Source organism: Haemorhous mexicanus, chromosome 10 (assembly GCF_027477595.1).
Source record: "Haemorhous mexicanus isolate bHaeMex1 chromosome 10, bHaeMex1.pri, whole genome shotgun sequence".
NCBI classification, from domain to species: domain Eukaryota; kingdom Metazoa; phylum Chordata; class Aves; order Passeriformes; family Fringillidae; genus Haemorhous; species Haemorhous mexicanus.
Genome location: NC_082350.1, coordinates 7,786,381 through 7,809,144, shown reverse-complemented (window position 1 = coordinate 7,809,144; position 22,764 = coordinate 7,786,381). Strand labels below are relative to the sequence as shown.

At 42.3% G+C, this 22,764-nt stretch overlaps 1 protein-coding gene across 7 annotated transcripts in view; it reads right to left on the bottom strand.

Moving 5' to 3' along the window:
• The window catches only part of DGKD (diacylglycerol kinase delta), a 59,154-nt gene that overhangs the window by 32,168 nt on the left and 4,222 nt on the right, over window positions 1-22,764 (bottom strand). For 3 of the 7 annotated variants that reach the window (XM_059855231.1, XM_059855232.1, XM_059855235.1), the window contains 2 exons: window positions 11,391-11,501; window positions 10,630-10,710 (listed from right to left, as the gene is read on the bottom strand). In XM_059855231.1, the coding sequence (XP_059711214.1) occupies window positions 10,630-10,710; window positions 11,391-11,501 (192 nt within the window). Of the gene's footprint in view, window positions 1-2,632; window positions 2,658-5,706; window positions 5,841-6,149; window positions 6,426-10,629; window positions 10,711-11,390; window positions 11,502-22,764 lie in introns of those variants that run through there. The other 4 variants (XM_059855238.1, XM_059855234.1, XM_059855237.1 and 1 more) reach the window with 4 other exon arrangements.

The following is a 22,764-nucleotide window of genomic DNA, read 5'->3' as shown; positions in this document are numbered from 1 at the left end:
AAAAAAAAAAAACAACAACAAAAAGTCTTCAGATTTATTTTTAATCTCACAGATTTTTGGCCTGTTTCGGGATTGGCAGAACTCTGAGCATTCCTACCCCGAAACAGCTCAGAACTGTATCTAGATATGAGCAATTATGCAAATTAAAAGTGCTTGTTCTGTCTAAAAAGTCAATATTAAAAACTTTCTTGATCCTAAATGCTACTGAAATTCTGGGCGTGATTCTTTAGATTTCACTCATTAGCAGAAACTGGGTGCCCAGCACTCACAACATGGTGATATGACTGACATCTAATCCTGACCAAAAAAAGAGCTCCACAGTGATGGGGGGAAAAAAGGCTGCCAATCCCTCTAATCACTCCTGGAGAGCCACAAAACCACATGGGAATGGCAGGGTTAAAAACATTTCAAATAAGGATAAAGATTAATCATGAACTTCTCACTGCATGCGAAACCCCTGAGATACATTTTGCAGAAATGGGGGTGATAGTCAGGTCCCCAGCAAGTAGCTATGTGCCTTCCATGAGTCAACTCAAGTCTATTAGAGAAATTCCCAATTTTCAAGCTTGCCCACTCTAAATCCAAAAAAACCTAAATCTGAAAATAACCATGCCTTCATTGGCTGTCTTGTGCAAACACAGACACTTTTAACACTGAAAATGTAGCTTTATCTCCTCTCTCTCTCACACATGGCCCATTCCCTCTTACCAGCTGTTAACCCCCACCTCTCATGCTGACCCACACTCCTCTGTCCAAAACTAACACCAGTTTACTGACATTTCAAATCCAGCCAGCTAACAAACAACAGAGCCAACCAAAGAAAACTCCTCATTTCATGTTCTAAAAATGGACTAATGTCCCTGGATGTCCTTCCCTGATGAACAGCTGTGAATAATCAGATTCAAAAGGCAGTCCAAAAAAGACTCCTATATTAGACCAAATTTTAAACAGAAATCTGATATACTTCACCCTTTGTTGTACTGAACAACCTTCCCCTCCCCAACAGCTGGAGCATAAACTTCATCCTGTTGTCTTGCTGCCACCCAAGACAACTTTATCGTCTCTGCCCACCTGGGGCATTTTCTGGCTGCCCAGAAACTTCTCAGCAATAACCTGACAGTGTAGCCAAGCATGCCCTGGGACTGTTATCAGAGTACATCTGGTGAGCTCAGTGACCACAAAAGATGGCAAAGCAAGTTAAGACCACATTGGCCCAATCACAGAGCTGACAGAAGAAATGCTGTGGGGGGAAATGGGGTGGGGGGACATTGAACATCGCTAAATATAATTTTCCTGATGTGTACATTTCTCAGAATGGCCAAATGTGGGGGTATGAGAACACCTGCTCATTCTGACTGCTTCCTTTTACTCATATCCTGTTCCAATATAGACTTGTATTCAAAGGTGCTAGCCATAAAAACCCCTAAGAGATCCTGCATTATTCCAAACAGTTGATGACTTGAGTACAGAGACAAGAGGAATTTCTGGAGCTCTAGAGACCCAGAAACTAGAAAAAATAAAAAAAGCTGCAAATCTTCAGTTTGATCACATATGGCAAAGGTAAGGAAACCATCCCCCACCTGTAGCTAACTGCTATGTCTGCTCTGTGTGGTGGAGAATGATCTTGGCATTCTGAGAGCCCAAGATTCAGGAAGGAAAACAGGGTGAGACTGTAATGAGGATGCAGCCATTTTTCCACTTCTGCTCTTGTTTCAGCGATAGCAGTAGTTAAATGAACACTGGAATACAGTATAAAACCTCACCTGTATTCATCAGCAAGGGTCACAAACCAGCAAATCCACTGTGCTTCAAACACAATTACTGAACCCACACAGGCAAAATGGATTAAGTGTGGATTAGCAAGAGCTACTCTCTCAGCAAATACACAAAAAAGAAGACTGTGAAAAGGGGAGAAGAAAACACAAATTTGAGATTCAAACCAGCCTGTCTCAATTATATCTATTTCTGAAACAATCTGGAGCTCACATCAGGCCAGCAAAGCCTTAGGCAGTGAGTTGGTATGACTTTCGTGGGTCTCTACAGTTTGGAAGAGAGCAATAATATGAGTATCAAAGACTCATGAGGGTCCAAGCCCTGCCTTCTTCCACAGACTACAGCCCTAGTCTATTTTGCAATTCAGCTTTCATCCTGTTTTGCCAACAAATTCAATCCCATTAACTCACTGCAGAGGTCAGTTAGAGCTCTCTAAAACTGCACCAATTCTCTTCCTCCAAAACCTGGATGATATGGGAAAGAAAAAGTAGCTTTTTACATAACACTTGAGAAATGCACCGGTTTTGTGGCTTTTTACAATGCAATATCTTAATTTCCTGCTAAAATTACCATCTTCCACCTATGGAAACTCTCATTTCCACCAAATAAAACAAGTCATTACTGGTCTTATAGTTATGCCAAATTCCTTTTCCTTTTTTTTTTAAACAGCAGTAACAAGATTTTCCTCAAAGCCCAAATCTCTGTTCACAGTACACCAGCTATTTTATCCCCCCATGTGACTATTTTACCTTCATTTTCAATCTATAAAATCCAGGACAGCTCATTTCTATAGGAAAGCAGGTCCAGTGTGTGTTATGGTTCTCTTTAGGACCATTTTTACATTATTAGGTTCACATACCTTGCAATCTGTCCCTCCTGAGCCAGGGCAGCAGTGCATCTTCTCTGAGCATTAGCACTGGCACTTATTGCACTATGCTGTGCAGCAGGTCAAGTTCAACTCGTGCTGACCCTCCATCTGGGATTTCTCCCAGTCCCTATCCTCCCCCATGCTGCAACGGGAAACTAGACAAGTCCCAGCGTTATCCCTGGGAAAATTATCATCTCTCATACCAGGGTCACATTCCTACAGGCTTCTGGAAACTGTTCCTAAACAAGGCACATTCCTGTTCTTGGCAATCGGTAAGAGAAGCACAGACAAGAAGGGGATTTTAAGACTTCAACAACAACTTAACAGATGTCAAAAGCTAGAGCATGCCACTGGTAGCAGGTGAGAAAAGCAGCTATCCTGGTAGTTCAGGCCTGTTAATCCCTAGAGATCTCCAAGGATGGAGCAGTACCCAATGGGAGTGGACAGAGTGGCTGTACCAAGTGCCAAAGAATCCTAGCACAGCTCCATTACCCACACACCCTCCACCTCATGCAGCAGATGCACATGCATCCCTTTACCTGTTTTCCAAAGGACACAGTCCTGCCAGGAAGAGTTCCTAAACAGAACCACACTGTTCAGAAAGGGCAGTCCATTAGGAAGGTAAAGGATATTTCAGAGAAAACTTCCTACTCACTCAAACTGAAGTAAACCTGAAGAACAGAGAGGCAGGACTGTTCCCCAGTGGCAGAGCTGCTGTCTCAGTGGGCTCACACATGGCAAGGCTGGCACCCAGTAAATCACAGCACTGGGCAACAAAAGATCCTACCAGTTGTAGGAAAATAATCTATTACTGAGAGTTTATTGTTAGTAGCAGCTCTTCACAGCCCCATAATTTCAGCAGTGTTGAACGGAGGCTAGTAGCTAGCACAAAAGGAAATTAATAGCTTTCAACAGCTTGATGAACCCAGGAGCTTTCCACACTGGGCTACCAGGCTAAGACAAGTCCTGTTCACGCATCCTGTTCACACAAGCACCAGAAATAGGGAGACAGCATTTCTGCAAGTAATGCTAGCAAGCCTCTCCCTGCAAAGGAGCCTTTTCCTTCTAGAGCAGCTTCTATGTAAAGCTGAACATGCTCTCAAATGACCACACATTGTTCTGCCTTTGTGCCCTCACCTGGAAGGGGAGAAGCAGCTGAAATCTGCAGTCTTGCTCAGGAAGGTAGGTGAAACCGCAATTCAGCTTGACAGTTACAAAGAGCAAAGAGATTACTGAACAAAAGCTTCCAGTGTTTGAGCAACAAGGGCAGACATTATTTCAAAGCTGTAAACTTCCCTCTACAAAAGCAAAAGCTCTTCAGTCTCCTTCACTTTTCAGCTCCCTGTCTATCCTGTCCCAAAGTAAAACAGTTAAAGCTCAGTCTGATGACTTCTTACAGTAGTTTCATCTCTCACAAAAACTCCCGCATATTTTTGAGTCACTCTGTAATGTACAGTAGCCATCGCCAGATCTCTCCACCCACAGCAACTTCTTCCAGACTCTCTAACTCTCCTTCCATGTTTATCTTCTTTTTGGTAGTTTCTCTCCAGTTTTTTTTCCTTTTTTTGTGATGGCAGACTAATAACTAGCTCCCACAGAAGGCTGGATTAATAGTCCCAAAAATCCTTGACATGAAAAGATTTTAAATGACTATTTTCACTGACTAACAGTGACTCAGAATGGTCTGTTTACCAAAGGGCCTTTTCTCAAGGAGAAAAAACTGAAGTCTGGATTACAAACTACTAAAATAGCAAAGTATTTTGAAACTGCAGCGGTTCTGACAGGAAATGGGGACTGAACTGCACTTAATGAAGGAAGGTGAAAAACCAGCAGAGCAATTCTAGACACGGCAATACACCACTCTACTCATCTTTTCACTTGCTTATAAAGGAAATTCTGACAGCTGCCAATATAAACAGAGTACAAGCACTAGCAAAGAGTGTACAATTCCTGAATGTGTGCACACATGGGTGTGGAAAAGACAACAACCACCAGCAAAAAGTGAATTTTCAGCATGTGCTCCAATTTTGCCCAATTTAGAGACAAGAATTTAAAAACCAGGAAAAAAGAAACATCCTCTTCAGAAGTCCCTCTTTTCTAATCTTCCCCTATTCCAAACACTAACAGGGCAATCCATGACTGCATGAGAATTCAGGACACCTGGGACTGGCCTGTGTCACTATGCCTTCAGATCAATCAGTCTTTTTGCCCTGCTGATGCCTTCTCCCCCAGCTGAGGAAGCAGGGGAGAAAAATCCTCTTCCCTGGCTAGGAAGCCCAGTGACTCCCTGGAGCATATGTTCAACTCCATTTTCTTCAGAGAGCTGAAGCCACACAGGGCAGTTTTGGGAATCTGTGCAAGTGTCAAACCACACAGATTTTCCTGATCTCTATCAGCAGAAGCTTGAAGCCCAACTATGACTTCCTGCAAACAGCTTGCAACAAAAGTTCTTATATTCTTTCTCCTCATAAAAATAAGTGACATGCTCTTTCTCATAGCCTGTATTTCAAACCAGCACAACCAACCTCTGATCTGGATTTCTCTTTTTCCAACAGTGCCTTACAGGCACACAGATCCTGTGCTAGGCAAGAGCAGCAAACTTTCTGTAGCTTCAACAGCTCTATTTTCATTCAAAACTGAACTTGGCAGAGAAGACTTCACTGCCTTCTCTACTGAAAAGAATACATTTTAATTTAAAAGCACGAACACAAATAATTCAACTTGACACAAAACCATGAACTGGCATAGGCACTTCCACTTCACTGTGAATGAACTGCAAACATCAACAACATACTCTCCCCATCAGGAAGGACTGTCAGTACTTCAATTTTTTACCCAAGCTCAAGCACTTTGCCCTCTGTTTATAGGAAAGGTTACTAACCCTGAAATGAAAATTCATGCTATTTCTCCACAGCATCAGTAAGCCCTGGGACAATACAGCAAAAATACACACTCTAGAGGAGGTCAGTAAAGTAAAACTTCACAAGACAGAAACCACCAACTTTGCTGCTGAATAGAGTCAGAACTAAGTAAAAAGGTTATAATATGAAAAAATTGTAGCACACCTGAAGCTTGGACACAGCTGGAGAATGACTTCCATACTCCTCAGAGATGACTGCACTCTCTCATTCAGGGGCACCAGCAACTCCCTGCTCCTCAGCCTACCAGAACCACTGCTGCCTCCAGTCATGCAAGTGCTCTGCAAGAGAGGTATTATTCTAACCTGAATACTTCCTCTCTCCTGGGACATTGGTCAAGGTGAATCATCAGTTAATAAATAGTATTTCTTAACTGGGTGCAGCATTTCCAACAGCACCACAGGCACATTTCCCTTTACTCCTCTTCTAGAGAATATATCTACATGAATCCACTCAGTTCAGAACACCTGAACAGTAAGAGCTTGTAGCAAACATATACCTAAGAACCTGAGCTTCTGATACCTGTTATGCTGGCACAGGTGCCATGTTTCCCAGTGCTCAATCCACACAATTCACACTCCTGCTCTTACCTTTCACGTTCAATCTTCCTCTACACTAGTGTCCAGAGCAGCCTACTCCCTCAGTAAAAAACCTAACCAGATTGTTTGACATGCAAGGATTAGTCTCGTCTGTGGTCAGTCTCTCTGAGCTACGTACCACTTGCCACAAGCTGATTAGCTGCCTGCTTAAGGAGGAGCTGGGATAAGTTTCCTTCTGACGGCAATGAAGTGGAGAGGCAGGCGCTGACTGTAATAATATGCTGTTTCCTGTCTGCGGCTGAGCTGAGAGGTACTTCCCAACAAAAAAGGGTTTACAGGAGCTCAAGCTCCACCTCTTCCAGTGAAGAGCCATTAACTATGGAGGGGGGGTTACTAGCATGGCTCCTGGCACTCAAAAACGTGCTCTGAACCAGCTTCCCTTTCACCAAAGCATCAGAAAGAAGAAACCAAACGACACAAAATTCCCTCTCCACACAGAGGATATTTCTCCTATGGGATCTCAAAGCTCTGAATCAGATGGGATAAAAAGTAAATGCTGTAATTCATGTTATGTGAATGAGGGTGAAAGTCCACACCACCATTTGGTAGCAATAATTGGAAAACATTTACCAAACTACCATGTGAGAACCATATTGGAACACAAAATATGTACCTGGGAAGATAATATGTCCTTTCCAGGCCCTCTCCTGCCGATGACAGGCGTTTTTGACTAGTATTAAAGAATACTTACCTTATCTATATACAAATCCTCCACCAAGCAAGAAAGGGTCAATGAACTGATAAGGAATCACTTCTTTAACTGTACCAACTACACTGAAGGCAGCAGGCTTAACTCAGTTAGTACCTTCTAGAAAAGAGCAGATTTTCAGCCCACATACCAGTCTGAGGAGGAAGAATTTGTTCACTACACAAGCATTTACAAAACTGGGCCAAAGGAGACAATAGAAAGTCTTTTCAAAGACTTTTGAGGGGACAGCTCTGGTGGCAAAGTGTTGCTCAGGTCAACAGGCAAGAGAGTGTTTGGTGTCCCCCAGACCTTGCAGGTGTCGCAGGGGAGAACAGGTATGATGGATGGCTCAGGTCCTTGACACAGGTAAAGCAGATCATTTTGAGACAGAGATCAGTAAAACCTAGGCTTCCCAGCATCATCTTGAGAAAACACTACTTCAGATTAAAGCATGGAACTCATCCTCATTACAGATTTTGTTTTAATGCTCCTCACAGAACTGCAAGCTAGTTTATCATTGTGGGCACCTTAACAAATCACGTTACGGCAAAACTGCACCGTCCAAGCAAAAACTGCTCATTGAAAGAGCTAAAGTCTCACTGGGAAGACCCAATGTACCCAGTGTGATCCGAAATCATCTATCAACTTTTTAGAAATCACAAGAGGTTTTAAGGGTATGGCTAAGAAAGCACTGCTCAGAAATCAGGGCCAGGCTCTGACCTCACCCATCCAATGCTGCTGATTTTTATTTTGTTAGGAGTACAAAACAGCAGACACTGATGGCAAGAGTCCAGGTTAAAAGTTGACTGCTCTCTTTGAAATAAAGGGTCCTGAACTACCAGGACAACACACTTATCGTTGCATTTGTGCCACAGCACATCTTCTCTAAGACCCTGTGCAAGACAGCAACCCTAGAAAAAGGCACTGGGGAGAGATCTGTGCACCATGTACCAAGGGATCATACATGGAAAGCACCTGCCACAGCCCAGACATCCCAGAAGAATTTACCTTGTAGACAGCTGACTCTCAAGGACAGAGATGGCGGAGACGTGACAGAACCAGCAAATACCACACCTAGAGGCCTAATGAGAGAAGAGAGCTCTGGCATGGGGCTGCTGTAAGATTTATCCCCAGAGGCTTCCTGTTAAATACCTCTGCAGCCACACTGCCTGACCTAAAAGAACAAAGCTAAACATAAAGCTTTTCGTTACACATCAGGGAATGGAGCAGTACAACATTTTTGAGTAAGCTCAAAAATGCCCCATGTCATGTGCTTCCAGCCCATTCTATAGCCATCTATACATTAACTCTGAGTAGCAGTCCTGAAAACTGTCCCCACTGCAAACAGGATACACTTACTGAGGAAATCTGTGCAAGATCAACCAAGTAAGCTACAGTGGAATTTGTTATTACACTCTTTTTTCAAAAGGAAGAGGTCCATGTCTTAAAACTCACTTTTCTTGCTCTCCTTCCTGCTGAGAGCAAACAAATTACCTGTCAGTCATGTCCTATGCAAAAGGTTTACTGGAAGCTATTTTTTAACCTTACTCCTCTCTCCATGCAGCACAACCTTTGCTGGCTTTATACTATGGTTTTTTCCTCTCATGAGGCTGCCTCCCAATGCTCCTCAAAGCACTTTCAGCAGTGCTCTTCTGACTGGTCAGCCCTTATTACGTCTTTTTTTTGGATCAAGACTGTTCCTCCAAGTGATTTATCTGATGTTTTTGTTGCTTGCCTTTATGTCAGGAACTTAGGGGTGTCATTCAGGCAACCTGACCTGCAGAATCTATACATTAGGCAGTACAGACAGGACAGAGGCTGAGTTTTCTCAGAAAGAAACCATTCTTTTACAAATCCACAAGTACCAGTTTTCACTGAAGAAAACAGAAAACCAAAAAGAAAACCAGAACATCTAAAACTTTGATTACAACACCAAATGCTACATATTTTTAGTTAAGGAGAAAAACCTCAAATCGTATAACACACTGATTTGAAACAGAGAAAAAAAAAAAGCATCAAAGAACTCTGAGTTTTAGAAAGGAAGATACAGAGGGGAAGTAGAGTGGTCTCAAAGAAAACCAACAGAAAACTGCATGACTGCAAGGAATCCAAAGCACTGACAGCAATGATGTAACAGAGCAAACCACAGCAAGACTAGGCCACCTTCTGATTTCCTAAGTGGTTTTAAACTTCAAGGTAAACAAGTCAAGCGCCTCCATAAGCCACGATAGAAAGAGCAGACAGAAATAAGGAGGAAACATGCTTTTCTTGAATTTACCTAAGCACCATGATACACTGCTCAGCTGGAGACAATGCAAACTGTACCTGCTTGAATTTCAAGGTAAGCCTTTACCTTTTATCAGCTATGGAAGGCAGGGACTGGCAGAGCCTGATACCAGAGTCCTGGAAATAACTCTTCACTGTTTGACTCGGATGGGGCAATCTGAGAGAGCAAATACACTGCTCCCTCCTGTCCCTAGTGCAGTCTTCCTGATGGATATTAGATCTCTCCCAACTACAACAGTAAGCAACAGAGTAACAGTACACTTACCCAAAAAAATCAGTCTTTATTTATATTTGAGAAAACTGAAGATAGATCCAGGATAAAATGCTTTACTAACAGGTAAATAACATCACAGTCTTGAAAACATATTCCCTACTAAAATAACTGCATAAACCTTCTCTCTGTACTCTCACATTGATACCTGATATCAATACTAACTTACCATACCCTGGTGTGCCTCCTACCTGTCCAACTATGGATATAGAAAGTGTTTTCAAGCTTTGGAAGGTGTTGGGGTTTTATCTGAACACAGGCACTGCAAAGCTAAAACCTACAGCCACAAACTGCCTTTTGGCATGCCCGTTGGCAGACGTTTAAAGCAGCAGATCACTCCTGCTGCAGCACAAGACACACTGCTCAGTGTTGGTCGCCACCTTCAGGACCAAGAGGGATTCTTCCCTCCACCTGGATTGCTCCCCCCTTCACCTTGCATTAGAGCAACACTTCCTTCCCCCAGGCTCCTTCTCCTCTGTACCGACCCCCTCAGCAGCTGTGTGGAGGTTTGCTGCTGATCATCAGGGCTGGTGCTAATGGCTTTTTTTCTACACACCAGGTGCTCCCCCAAACTGGAGCTTGCAGAAAACTTGCACCTTAGAAATACAGTCATTTTTCCTCCTAGTTCCTGAGCCTAGAGAAAATGAAGCAGGGACACCACCGCATTTCGAGACTGCAACTACTTAGCACACATTCCACATCTGACAAGTATCCTGAACCAATCCCACAGTTATTTCTGCCCTATTTCTTTCTGTTCCTCCTTTTGCTTTCCCACTATATATAGCAGGCATATATAAACACACACACAGACACACACAAATAAAGTCAGGCAAAGAAGTTTACATATTTTAATGCCTATGGGAAAAACTACATTCCTTTAGAAAGATCTCCAGCATAAACATGAACATCACCTCTAACTCCCTCAGCAGAACAGATTTTTCTGTCTCACTGTGCAAACAGGTTCTATCAAACCCTCTTAGCTTACAGGGAAGAAAATCCCTGAATGGCAAGTCTTAGCACAATACATAGTAACCTAAGGTATTTCCCTGAGGTAATTTCCCATGCGTACAAATATGAGTTATCATATTTTAAAGAAAAATAAGTTTATTATTTATTTTTCATGAAAGATGCTGTGAAGATTGTTCAGGTGTTTTTCAACTCTGCAAAAGAGATGGGATGTGGGGAAAAGATGAAAGACGAACAGAAAATAATGCAAGAAGTCCTACCGTGAAGCTGTTGTTGACATTCTTTGTGCTGGATTCTGCCACACTGGCATCTGTCAGATCCACCTCATCAAAAATAATGGACTGTAAAGAAAAAATTCAAAATCGCAATAAATTATTGAATCCAATGTATAAGCAGCAGATTCAAAGGGAGTCTGCCTAGCATGTTCCAAATCACAGCCTTTTATGACTCGAAGGAAAGACACAGCACCAACAACATCAAGGACCTGGAAGTCTTTTTCCTAGTTCCACACACTGGAGATCACTCTGGCCTGTCTTCAGACAATGAATACAATGACTTTATTTTTATTAAAGGATTATTTAAAAAGAACACCAATAACTAGGTTTTGTTCTTGTGAAAGGAGACAGTTTTATATTTAGTTGACTATCAGCATACTGAACGAGAGGCATAGCAGCTCTGATTTGATAAATTCTAGCCTTGCTTGTCTGCTGCACCTTCTCTTTTCATTTGTATTCTCTTCCTTCTATTGACTTAGAGTCCATTCCCTACCAACAAGCACCAAAGGAAGAAAAAATGTGGAAAAATCAGTATTGCAGGTCCACATGATGCTTCACTTCAAAACCAAGGATTTCCAAGTCTGAGGCAAAACACAGGGATCATCTAGTAGCTAAAAAGCCGGAAGAGCAGAGCCTAAAGAGCTCTTTTCTCTGCTGAGGGCTGCCTCCCCACTGACATCCATCTGCCTCCAAAGCCCCTCTACTGATGTCCTTCCTTGGCCTCACAGGTACTGTCAGGACCTTACCTTAGCAGTTTTTGCATAGTAGAGTGTTCGTCCTCGCAGCTTAAAGTATCGTCTCTTCCAGCGCTGGAAGGAGCTGGTCTGTTTCATTAGCATCCCCTCTTTTATGACAGTCTACAAAAGCATCAGAGGAGAGCAGTGAAGCATAGGTTTTACTGACAGGCATGTTTTCTGCTTCCCCAGCACACACCCGTAGGAACAACTGGAGTTGGAGACCAATAACCTCAGTGCCCTCTGCTGGAAGCGTTTCACAGATTCATTCTGCAATACCGAGCAGCCTTCTCAAGATAAAACTCTCATGAACAAACAACCCACACTGCGGTGAGGTTTTACCCTTGTCTCCAGTTCTATCACGATACCAAAGAAGATAAATAACTTAAAACTGAATGAGCATTTCAAATCTAACAGTGATTTGGGGAGTGTAACAGTTAAACTCACCGAGGTCAGATTTCAGTCACAGGTTATTGCACCTTTCATTTAATTGGCATCTGATTACCAGCACAAACACACCCAGGATATCTGTCTCTACCTCCAGCTGTGCCTTGCAACCAGCATCTACCTGGCACAGAGGTGGCAAGCTGCAAGCCCAGAGGGTGAAGAGTGAAACCAGAGCAAAGAAGGAGCTATATCCAACATCAGCATTTGGTACTCTTCAGATAGTCTTGACCCTGCTTCGGTACTCTCTGGCCAGCTGCCATTTCCCAGGGCTGTAGTGCCAAAACTGTCTATGCACACTGACTTTTTTTTCTTTAACTGCTTTATAACTAGACTGGCATACCAGCATACACAGGCTCATATGCTAATTCATATACTGTGCATATGTGGGGGTGTGGACTTAATCCACATGTATTTCATTCGGGTTTTAATACCAACAGCTACATGAAAATAATCTCAAAAACTGCAGCTCAGAGAGACAAAAGGCAAAAAAATCAGGGCTGAATGTCCAACCCCAAATTCCTGATTGCAAATACTGCCTAGGAGCTACAAGCAGTGCTATGTCATGCCTTGGTACCTCAAGAAACCTACTTCTCTCCCCAGGAGATGGCAGGAACCTACTTCTTGCTGAGAGAGCCCAACGCAATAAACATCCAGTTAAACACAGGACACAAATGGTCTGACAATCTTGTAAGACAGGTTATTCTGTATCTTGGTGCCAGGAAAATGACATAGCTTTAACATACCAGAGGATTCAGTGGAATTCAGGTTTGTAACAGTCAGGTAGCTGATAAGTATCAATTCACAAACAGCACCAAATGGACACTGCCAGGCTACTACAGCACACTAAACAAATACTCTCACTGATCCACAAGGATTAGTTCATTTTAGAACTCCTTTCCAGGGCATTAAGCTTGCTTTTAAAATGCTATATATATTTCTAATGTGTGCCTTTAGTTTTTGGAACAGCTGCAGATTTTGATACATTCCACATACACTGGCCCTTGCCAAGCTCAAAGCTTCCTCAAAAACCACTTTGAAAAAAACGCTGACTGTAAGGAGAAACATCCGTCTGACAATATAGGCTTCTCTTTTGCTAGACTGAGCTATCCTCAAACTGGCCTGAGAGATCACAGGATCTGGACCACCATGGTGAAGCCTCTACTCACAAATCAGCTGGGAAAGAGCAGGCTGCACATTCCACCAGATCCTAAAGAGAGCTGTCAGATATAGAAGCCACTACAACCTTCCTCCACCACGTTTGGATATAGAAAACGGGGAGAGTTCCCCTGTCTCCTAGAACAACAGCATCTACCTTGGACGCTGGACCCTGGCCAGCTCCAAGGTTAGCAAACCCCAAGCCTCAATGCTTCCCAGTAGTCTGTTTCACAAAGCCACCTGCACAGTGCAAGAAATACCTGCCAGTGCTCAGGCAAACACCAACTTAGTGTGCCTGAAGCAGGTACACCACGAATTGCCAAACTCCACAGAACTTCCAGTAGAATGAAAAGAGAAAACAAAAACACACAACTGAGGATTAAGCTCCTATAAAAAATGGCTGTTTCCCACACCAGCTCCCCACAGCTCTGAAGCAGTCACTGAACGGCATCCTGGCACTCATTTTCACAGGACACAGCAGCAGGAATATACTCTACGAAGCCATAAAGCAACTAGGATGGCTTTAGGGTCTGGAAGTTGAACACACCATAGCAAAACCCAGAAAGAAAATGTTAACCCACCTTTGAGCTGGTGTTATTCAATTAATCCAAAATTCAGATATTATCTTAGCTGAAGCTTCAGCATAAGAGAAAACGGGGTGCAAAGACTGACCAAACAGCATCCCTCACTGAAACAACCCCACAGGCAAGGCCAGAGCTGAAGGCACTCATCTGGGACAAAGAAAGATGCATTCATGCTCCTACTCTGCTATGGACTTCTTATGAGCACCCAGTAAAGCAATTTTCACTCTGTGTGTCTCCATCACCCATATGTCAAGTAGAACAAACAGCACTTGCTAACTCTGTGGAAACTCATGAAAATATCTATTTCTCTCACAAGTTATTTTAACCTCCAGCACCTGATTATCAAAGAGAAATGTAAAGTACCAGCATCCAAATTACCACACAAGAGAAATCACACATTTCTGCAGCTCATTTTTTTACAGGGAAGAAAATGGGAAAGTGGCAGGAGACTTTCCAGCTTAAGACAGAAACATGGAGTGACTTTTGCATTCCCTGCAAAAAAAACATATATAAATAAAAAATGAGACGAAGAAAGCAGCTACTGAACTCTGCAAAGCCCTGAACCAAAATCAGAGAAGAACTAAAAATCCTGGGGAAGATTCCTCGGATGAAAAGCCCAAAGATAGCAAGTCAGCCAGGAGGCTGATCAAAAACCAGCAACTTCCCAGAGGAGATTTCAGAGCTCTGCTGCTATGCTTATTTACAGCTATGGTTAAACTGGGGTCAGCCAGAGCCCTTACGCACCCCAGGCTCAGGCAGCATCACAAACTCTTGGCCAGCCCATCAGCACAGTAACTCTCAGCAAAAGAATGCCTCTGGTTTCCCTCAGCTCCCACAGCTCCCGCCTGCTCCCTCACCTCAGTTGGGCTCACTCACCTCTGCACAAGACGTGCATTCCTCCATTCCTCTTTTTAACCCTCTTTTTTTTCTTTTTTTTTTTTTTTTACCAAAATGCAACACTTGCAGAGGTCACCTTGCCCCACTCTAAGCAGCAGTTCCTGTCCCTGACAGGTTCTATCTATAGAAAACCTCACAGCTACCCAGCTCAGACATGAAAAGCCTGAGCAGGAGTGCTCCTTCTGCTCACAGCAAACACGCCTCTGGTTCAGCGCTGCCCATCTCTGCACGAGAGCAGCCGGGCTATTTATAGGCACTCACTTCAGCACAGTTTGGTGGGTTTGGGCGGAAAGGGCCAGAGATAAGATCAAGATGACTTTATAAAAATGATGTAGACATCGCTGCCTTTCTCTTCCTCTATTTTGACTTAACAACCAAAGGACTTGTTACTTACAGAGGAATGCAGCTGCAGAAAATGAACTGGGGAAAGGACATGACTGCAAAGTGACACAAATGAAGTAAAAGGGGGGAGGTGAACAGCTACTTCTGCTCCCCAGGCTCTCTGCAGATTTTTAATTGAAGATCTACTCTGATCAGATTACTGGGCATGTAATTCATCAAGAAAAAGTGAAATTGCTTCTCCCATAATGAAAAGAGAGTGCTAAATCTATTTTTATTATCATATATTGGATCCTAAGGGAAAAGCTACTGCCCTGAAACACTATGTGGATGCACATATAATTATGCACATCCTATCCAGGATAATACTAAAACTGTTTGCAATGGAACTGTGCAGACTGCTTTCTATCCAGTTGAGTCCCTTTCTAGTGTGGAGTCCTGTGGCATGGCATTCCATGGGCAGACAACACTACGAAAAAATGAATAATCGTCTCGGATCAAGTGTAAAATGATGTGAAACTGGTTTCAACACTGACCCCTTTTATCGTATTGCAAGTCAGTGTAAAAACAGTTACTGAAGAAACTGACAATTTAAAACAACACTGCACATAGCAGAGTGTCTTAGGAAATCTGAAACGAACAAGATTAGATAACTGAAAGGCAAGGCCGAGGAAATTTCTAACATTTTAGTATTTATCTTTGGCCTTGAAGAACAGCAACTTCCTGCAGAAAAAAATTCAGTTTATGGCAAGCAATACACAACCCTCCCCCCAGCTCATCCCCTTTCAAAACTTGACATTTAGGAAGAGCAATAATATGTTCTCAGATTTCTCCTGTCAAAATGGGCGCAGGGTGCAGGCCTAATCCTGAACTGACAAAAGAAAAGTTTTGCCACTGACCTCAACAGGAATGGTTTCAAACAACTCAGAGGACTTAAAAAAAGAACTTAAAAGAAAGAGAGCCTTGTGCTTCACTGTTTCCCCTTCCGGCCTTGTAAGAGCAAGAAGCCAAAAGATTAACAGGAGCTGTTCAGAAAACCAACAAGACACAGTTGTGTTTTTGGCAGCACTGCTCATCTGAGGTGTCTCTGCACCCAGTAACCCATGTCAGGTGGTCAGAGACAGCCGACACAGAATAAGTGCTTTCTACACTGATAACATGAGTGATTCTACTTAAAGTTAGGAAGGATCACATCAGATTTCAGCTACTTTCAGATTACATCCCTTGCTCTCCTTCCTGCACACAGTAGTGCTCACCAAGTGAAACGCAGGAGCAGACAATCCCTTCCTGAAGCTTAAACCTATTGCCCCATTTGGAAGTAGGGCTCTTGATAAAACTGATTTCCTAATCTGGAAAACAAGCCCTATTAGCCAGACTGAGGGTGACTATCAAGCGTGTCCAGCTGTCAGGCTGGCAAGTGTCCCTCGGCATAGGGAGGCTCCAAACAGTGTTTGATAGAGACAGAGGAACAATGCAACTTATTTCACTGCTGAGATCATAACATATTCTTAGGGGCAATTACTCAGTGCAGCATATCAAAACAAGAATTATGCTTCACTGACACATCTTTCCAATGCAGAAAAATAACTATGTACAAGGTAACAGCACAAAGCTATCTAAATAGCAACTAAAGAATACCAAACCGAAGTCCCCAGCATGTGGATTTCTCTTGTTTATCATGTGTCTTCAGAATGTAAAAACTTTCAGAGACACACTGTTTCTATTTGTATGCACCACAAAACACTGATGCCAAACAATAAATAATTGACTAAACAAAGCACCAAAGGCAGAGAGGAAAAAACAAAATGCAAAAGTATATGCGGAACTGGGCTGTCTTTATAGATGCTTACTAGGCAATTTTACAGGCAGCTGAACCCCAGGGACCAAACAACCTCATATGGTCACTGATTTTGAGTAAGCCATGGCAAAAACGATAGGAGTAGGTCTGCAGGCACTTAAACATGGCCATGCCGTGCTAGGGCAGTACAAATCTGAGTGCTGTACCTTGTGGTTTTAGTAGATTGTGTCATAAAAGCTCTCAGTGGTCATAAACATGAAACAAATTATTATTTAGAAATCAAACAAACACAGTAAATCCAACAAAGAAACTACAGGAATAAATCTAACCAACCCCATAGAATAAGACATGAAATGTCAAAAGGGTAGGGGTTAATAAGCTAATCTGAGAGCAACATCCTTCCACCAGACAGTGGTCACACCCTGGAAATGAACTCTAGGAAGCTTGAAGGGTTTCTGGATCAGTAAAGCAATTTTAACAATGGGACACACAGAGAGCTATACAGATCTATAGGGGAGCACAAGGTAATTACAGGTTGCATAGTCTTGTTTGGAAATTCTACATTAAATACACTTTGCTCTTGAAAAAGTGAAAATTGGATTCAGATTTCTTTCACTGGTATCAAAAGAGCAAGACGTAATGAGAACTCATTGCAAAAAAAGGACTCCAGAAGAGGAGAAAAAGAAAAAAAATCAGAGCTGGAATCAAATGTCAAAATAGAAGCTGGGGCAGTGAGTCAGAGGCCTACTAACAGAAGCTGAGCACTACAACTGAGGAAGGGAGTTACAGTACAGACCTTTGTACAGGCACATGGGAAAGCCTAAGAAAACTCTCCTAACAACCATCCTCCCAATTCTCCTCTGCCGTAACCTCTAGCCCTGCTGAATGAGCTGAACTTGGCTGTGAGAAACTGAAGCAAGCATGGCCGACAGCTCACCAACAGCCTCCCTGCAGCTCCCGAGACAGCAGAATCCAGAGCAGAGCACAGCAACCTATCCAGGGAGTAGCTGAGATGTCACTGAAACAGGCAATGCAAGCTCATTCCCCAGATCCACAGTAAAAAATAGGAGTTGGTATCAAATAAATACTGAAAAGGCTTTAAATTGCCTTGGCATAGATAAATGGTCAAACACTTCTTTCTTCATTAGTTAATGTTGCAGCCAATAAACAAAGAACAGGTCTTTGAACCAGCTTCTTTCAATACCAGGTTCAGCTGCTACTATTATGAACGACTCTCCTAAAAGGGATGCACAGTCACAGACCTCAAGTGAACAAATTACCAAATGAAAAACAATTTGAGAGCACACAAAAATGTATATGGGGAAGAAAATACAACATATAGCAAATTAATGCACAGCTCCTGGGTGAAATGAGCTCTGTCAGACAGCTCCAAGCAAAGTACTAAAACAGATGAATATTCTGGTCAGCTACTTAGAAGGGAGAATGAAAAACACACCACTACACTGATGCAGGATGAGTTAGGAGCTGGACAACTCCTGGCATACTAACTGCTTAAGCCTCAGGATGCTTTCCATAGGCTCCCGGCATCCTTCCCAATATCATTTATCACAAGAGGGAAACTGAGCACACAACGTCAGTCAAACCGTAACAAAGATGGAAGATAAGGGCTCAAACCCATCCACAAAGATAACTAAAGTCAAAAAGGCAACAGTTTAATAGCTACCTGAATATTTTGGAATGGAATAAATTTGTAAATGTGTACTAATTAAATGTGAACTTCATACATTTAAGGACAAACATGAAAAGTTTGACTGTTATTTTTTCTACCATCTAAAATTATATATACATGACTACATCCCTTCCTTGGGCATTTCCCCCATACACAAAAAATGTCAAAACACACTAACTACTGTAAAACCTTCTGAGACATGCCTGTCACAAACTATGCACCAGCACCACAGAATCCCCTGTCTGAACTCAGAAGCAAGTGGCTCTTCTGCTGAGGCACAGCAATAGAATTTTATTTGGAATCATAGCTTGTACACAGAACCCTCTAATGCTGCAGCCTGTACCCCCACAGCTTAAGTCACACTCTTATTCATTCAGAGAGACAAGTTACTACAAAAAACGTGTCTAAACCCCCCATCCACTTCACCAGTAGGCAGAAGGAGCCAAGCACTCACCATAGTGGGCTGTCAGGGCCATTTGACATGTGAGTACCAGGCTGGGGAGTGCAACCAGTGCGAGCCCAGAACAGTGAATGTATGGGAAAGCACATGCAGAATACAGCTGTGGATCTCATCCTCACACTCACAGCCACCCATCCTTCCCACAGCGCTCAACGTCATGGAGACCTTGGCCAAGTAGGAAGGAAAAGCCAGCAGAAAGTACCAGTAAGAGAACTTCAGGATACAGGAAAGTGAAAGTCATACCTTGACAAAGAAAACTGAGTTATTTGCCCTTTTTGTTGAGGAGGCTGAAAGAAAGACAGCTTCCTCCCAGTGTGTCTGGATTCCCATCACCTCTGCTACTGAATTCTGCAAGGAGCCTTCTGAGGGACTGGTAGATGCAGAGCTAAATCCTCCTTCTTTTACTTCAACTGCTATTCAAATAGGTTGAGAGCAGAAAGCGGCTTTTGGCCTTCAGCCATTTAATTAATACTTAGGTATCTTAGAATTTATTTTTATCTCATCTGTAATAACTGTCGTAATCAGATTTTCCATATTTATGTATTAAACAACCTATGCTTTTAAGTTTTTTTTTCCTCATCTTTTTAACATAGTTTTTAAAGGATACTGCAAAGTTTTAATTTGTTTTTCCACTTCCCCTGTTTTAATGTCCAAATACCTTTGACCATGCCAAAGACTTCTTGATCAGCACCAGCAACAACAAAAAAGATGAGCACAGCCCTGGGAACACCGTATTGCTAACTTTCAGCTGAACAGAACAGAAGGGGTTGGTGTGAGTTCCCAGAATACTGGTTTTTAATAAAACCTCAATGATAGATCTACACATTCCAGAGAGTGCTCTGCCCTGCCACAGCTGAGAGCAGTTCCAAGAGCAGGCAGCTCATCTTCCCTGTTTTATCAGACACATTTCTGTCATTCAAAGACCACTGAAGTCAGCTGTCCCATAGGGTAAGACATTACCTGGAGCTTGCACCACCTGCCTCAGTTCCCAGGTCTGGGGATACCCTGGGTGACTTCTTGCATTTGATACAAGTATGTACCCACATTCTCCCTACAGGACACTGCAGGTGGTATCACCTTTCCTCACTAGAAAATTACATGGATAAATTTACTAAAGCTTAGAAGTCTCAAGTGCAATGCGCTTGATACAAGCATTCTGTGATTAAGAGGGCATTTCCTTTCTCAAAAAAGGCAAACCACAACATCAGAACAGTGATCAGATGTAAAACTTTTGAACTTAGCAATAAAACGGTGAGGAAATAAAAAGTTCTCCTATAAAACCAAATGAAGCAATCCTGCAATAATGAATTGCCTAACTGAAGTGGTAATGTTGCAGCCATCAAGCCAACGTTTTCCTCTCTGGATGAGAGGAGGGCAGCCAGTTTTAGACCTCCTCCTCCTCCTCTATGTAAGTGCTCTCATGTCCAGGTGTGGTCCAGGGCCTGCAGACTGCAAGCTCCATAACCCGTGGAAGCACTGCCCTGCTGCTGCAGAGGCGCAGCACTACTGAACAGGGCATGCACAAGGAGCTCATTACTTTCTGAAGTGTTTTATATAAAATGTGTGAGGAGGGACCACAAACCATGGGAGCTGCTGCAGAACAGTGCTGCTGCCTCAGCTACTCTGCCTGAAGCTCAACTACCCCTGGATGACTATCCCCCAGGGCTGCAGTACCAACAGAAGCATCTTAATATAAATTGTTAGTGAAACAAGAAGCAATAACCATTTAGTGAAGAAAAAGCAGGGAACAAACTGTTTCAGTGGAGAGTTCATAAAATATCCTTTAAATAATGGTTGGTGTATTTGAGATCTTGAAAAAACATGTTCTAAGAGGAACACATGTTCACTTGGGACAGTAGTGTGCTGTGAAATTTCCAATGATGCTGTGCCAATATCTAGGGTAAACCTTCAGCTTTCCAGGAATAGGGAAAAACTCTCATTTGTGCTTTCTCTTACATATGCAGGTACAGCTGCTATTTCAGAAAGAATCAGACTGGATTTGTAATTAAAGAAGGTAAAGTTATGCAGTGTCTCACATGGTTTTTTGGATTTCCTAAACAGGTAATCTCCTTCAGAGTTTTCATTTAGAATCCTGTACTCCTCCAAAGTAAAAACTCAGTAATTTTTCTGTAACGAAAGGTTTTGGTTAAGGAAAAATACTCTAAATATTTTAATTAAGTTTTATTTTTAAAAACCAAGCAATCAAACCAAAATATTAAATATCTATGGTTTTTTTGTCTCTAATTTTATTAGAGAGAATAATTAGAAGCCTGGAAATGTTTTAGTGATGTGGTCTAAGTAAATCCATGCTCTCAAAACATGCAAAAGTTTAATGTTAGCTCTTTAGTTCTTGGAACCTGATCTATAGTTAGAAGGAATGAGAAACGCTTCAAGTGCGTGTGGTTTTGTGCTTTGTTTTGTTGTGCGGTGGGTTTTTTTAGTTTGGGTTTGTTGGCTTTTGTTTTTATTTTTTTTTTAACAAGGAAGTAACAGCTGTTGCTTTCATACAACATCCAAAACTCTCCAGCAGCAAGGCAAACTTACAGTACACTACTGCAAACAGTGCTGGGAGGCTTCCCAAATTGTGTCAAACAGATGAGTCTGAAGTGCACACAAAACAAAAAGTACATTAAGGGACAGAAACATTCATACAGCCTAAAATCCTACCTGTGTCTTGGTGCTCAGAGAAGAAACTAGTATGTTCATGCTGTGAATCCAAGAAAATTCAAGTCCTTAAACCTGTGCTCAAGATGTTCAGTTTCAGTTCAATCACAAAAACTTCTCCTTTTCAACAGTTCTCACTCTCTTTAGCTGAAGAGTTACCAGTTTCTACCTGGATTAATGCATAAGCCACCACAATTTAGGACACATGAAGATCCTAAAACGTCCTCTTTCAGACAGCCTTTTAGAAGGCAGCAAAACAAAACCATACAGACATTTCAATATGTTTTAGTGCAAGATGCCACAGACAGAACACGAATTAACTAATGAATTCTGGAAAATTCCTTCCCCCTTTCTTGCTTATTTCTTTTACAATATTGCTTTACTGAAATGCTTTGCTTCTTATCATAATACTTCTTTCAATACTTGTATTTCAAACTAATAAACTTCTCCTTTTCCTCGCTCTAATCTCAGGAAACCTTAAAACACCCTCCAGAAATAAAAATACCACTTCTCTACCTATAAAATGGACATTTTATCTAATAAGCACTACAAGAAGAAACAAAATGAGCTTCCTTCAGTTGCTGCCCACCATATGTCTGAGGACTCGGTGTAGCACACTCTGGAAACTTGCACAAAAACCTGGAGAAACATTTTGCTTCACCCTGTTTTTCTGCCTTTATCCTGCAGGGTGGCTCCAAGACCTCAAGGCTACTGGTCAGAAAGAGAATCACAACTCCCCATAGCACTAAAGGCATCACCTATTACCTGGTACACAGCACAGAGAAGGGAGATGTGCTAGCTCAGATACTGAACAGTCTGTCCACTGCAGCATGAAGCTCAACACCAGTTCATCTGTGCTGCTTTTCAGAATATAAATGAACTTGATATATCTCTGCTAGACAGCTTCCCAGAAAGTTTGAAGAGTGGCTTGCTCTGTTTGCAACTCTGGTGAGATATACATTGCAAACTTGTCTTAAAAGTTCAAGGCAATGATAAATGCTTATAAAACTAAAATATTACAGAGAAATTGCTTGTGAAAGTAAACAGAACTTAGACTGAACTAGTCTAAACAAGAAGTTCTCCTGATGCCACCCAAGGACGCTGCTGAAATCCTGTCTGGTAAACAAACTGAGAGCTCAACATACCAAAGCTGGCAGGCTGGAAATCCCACAGAACTGATGAATGAAATGGGAAAATGGACTGTTCATCCACCCTCCAGCTTTCTGAGGGTTGTAATGTGAGGTTGGAAATGAAAGGTCAAGTTCAAAGGAAGAAGCCCATTTCACTGTCAGAGCTCATAAAAGATTCTGTGCTCCTTGGTTTCACACCCTCAGCTCCCAGGACCATTTAGG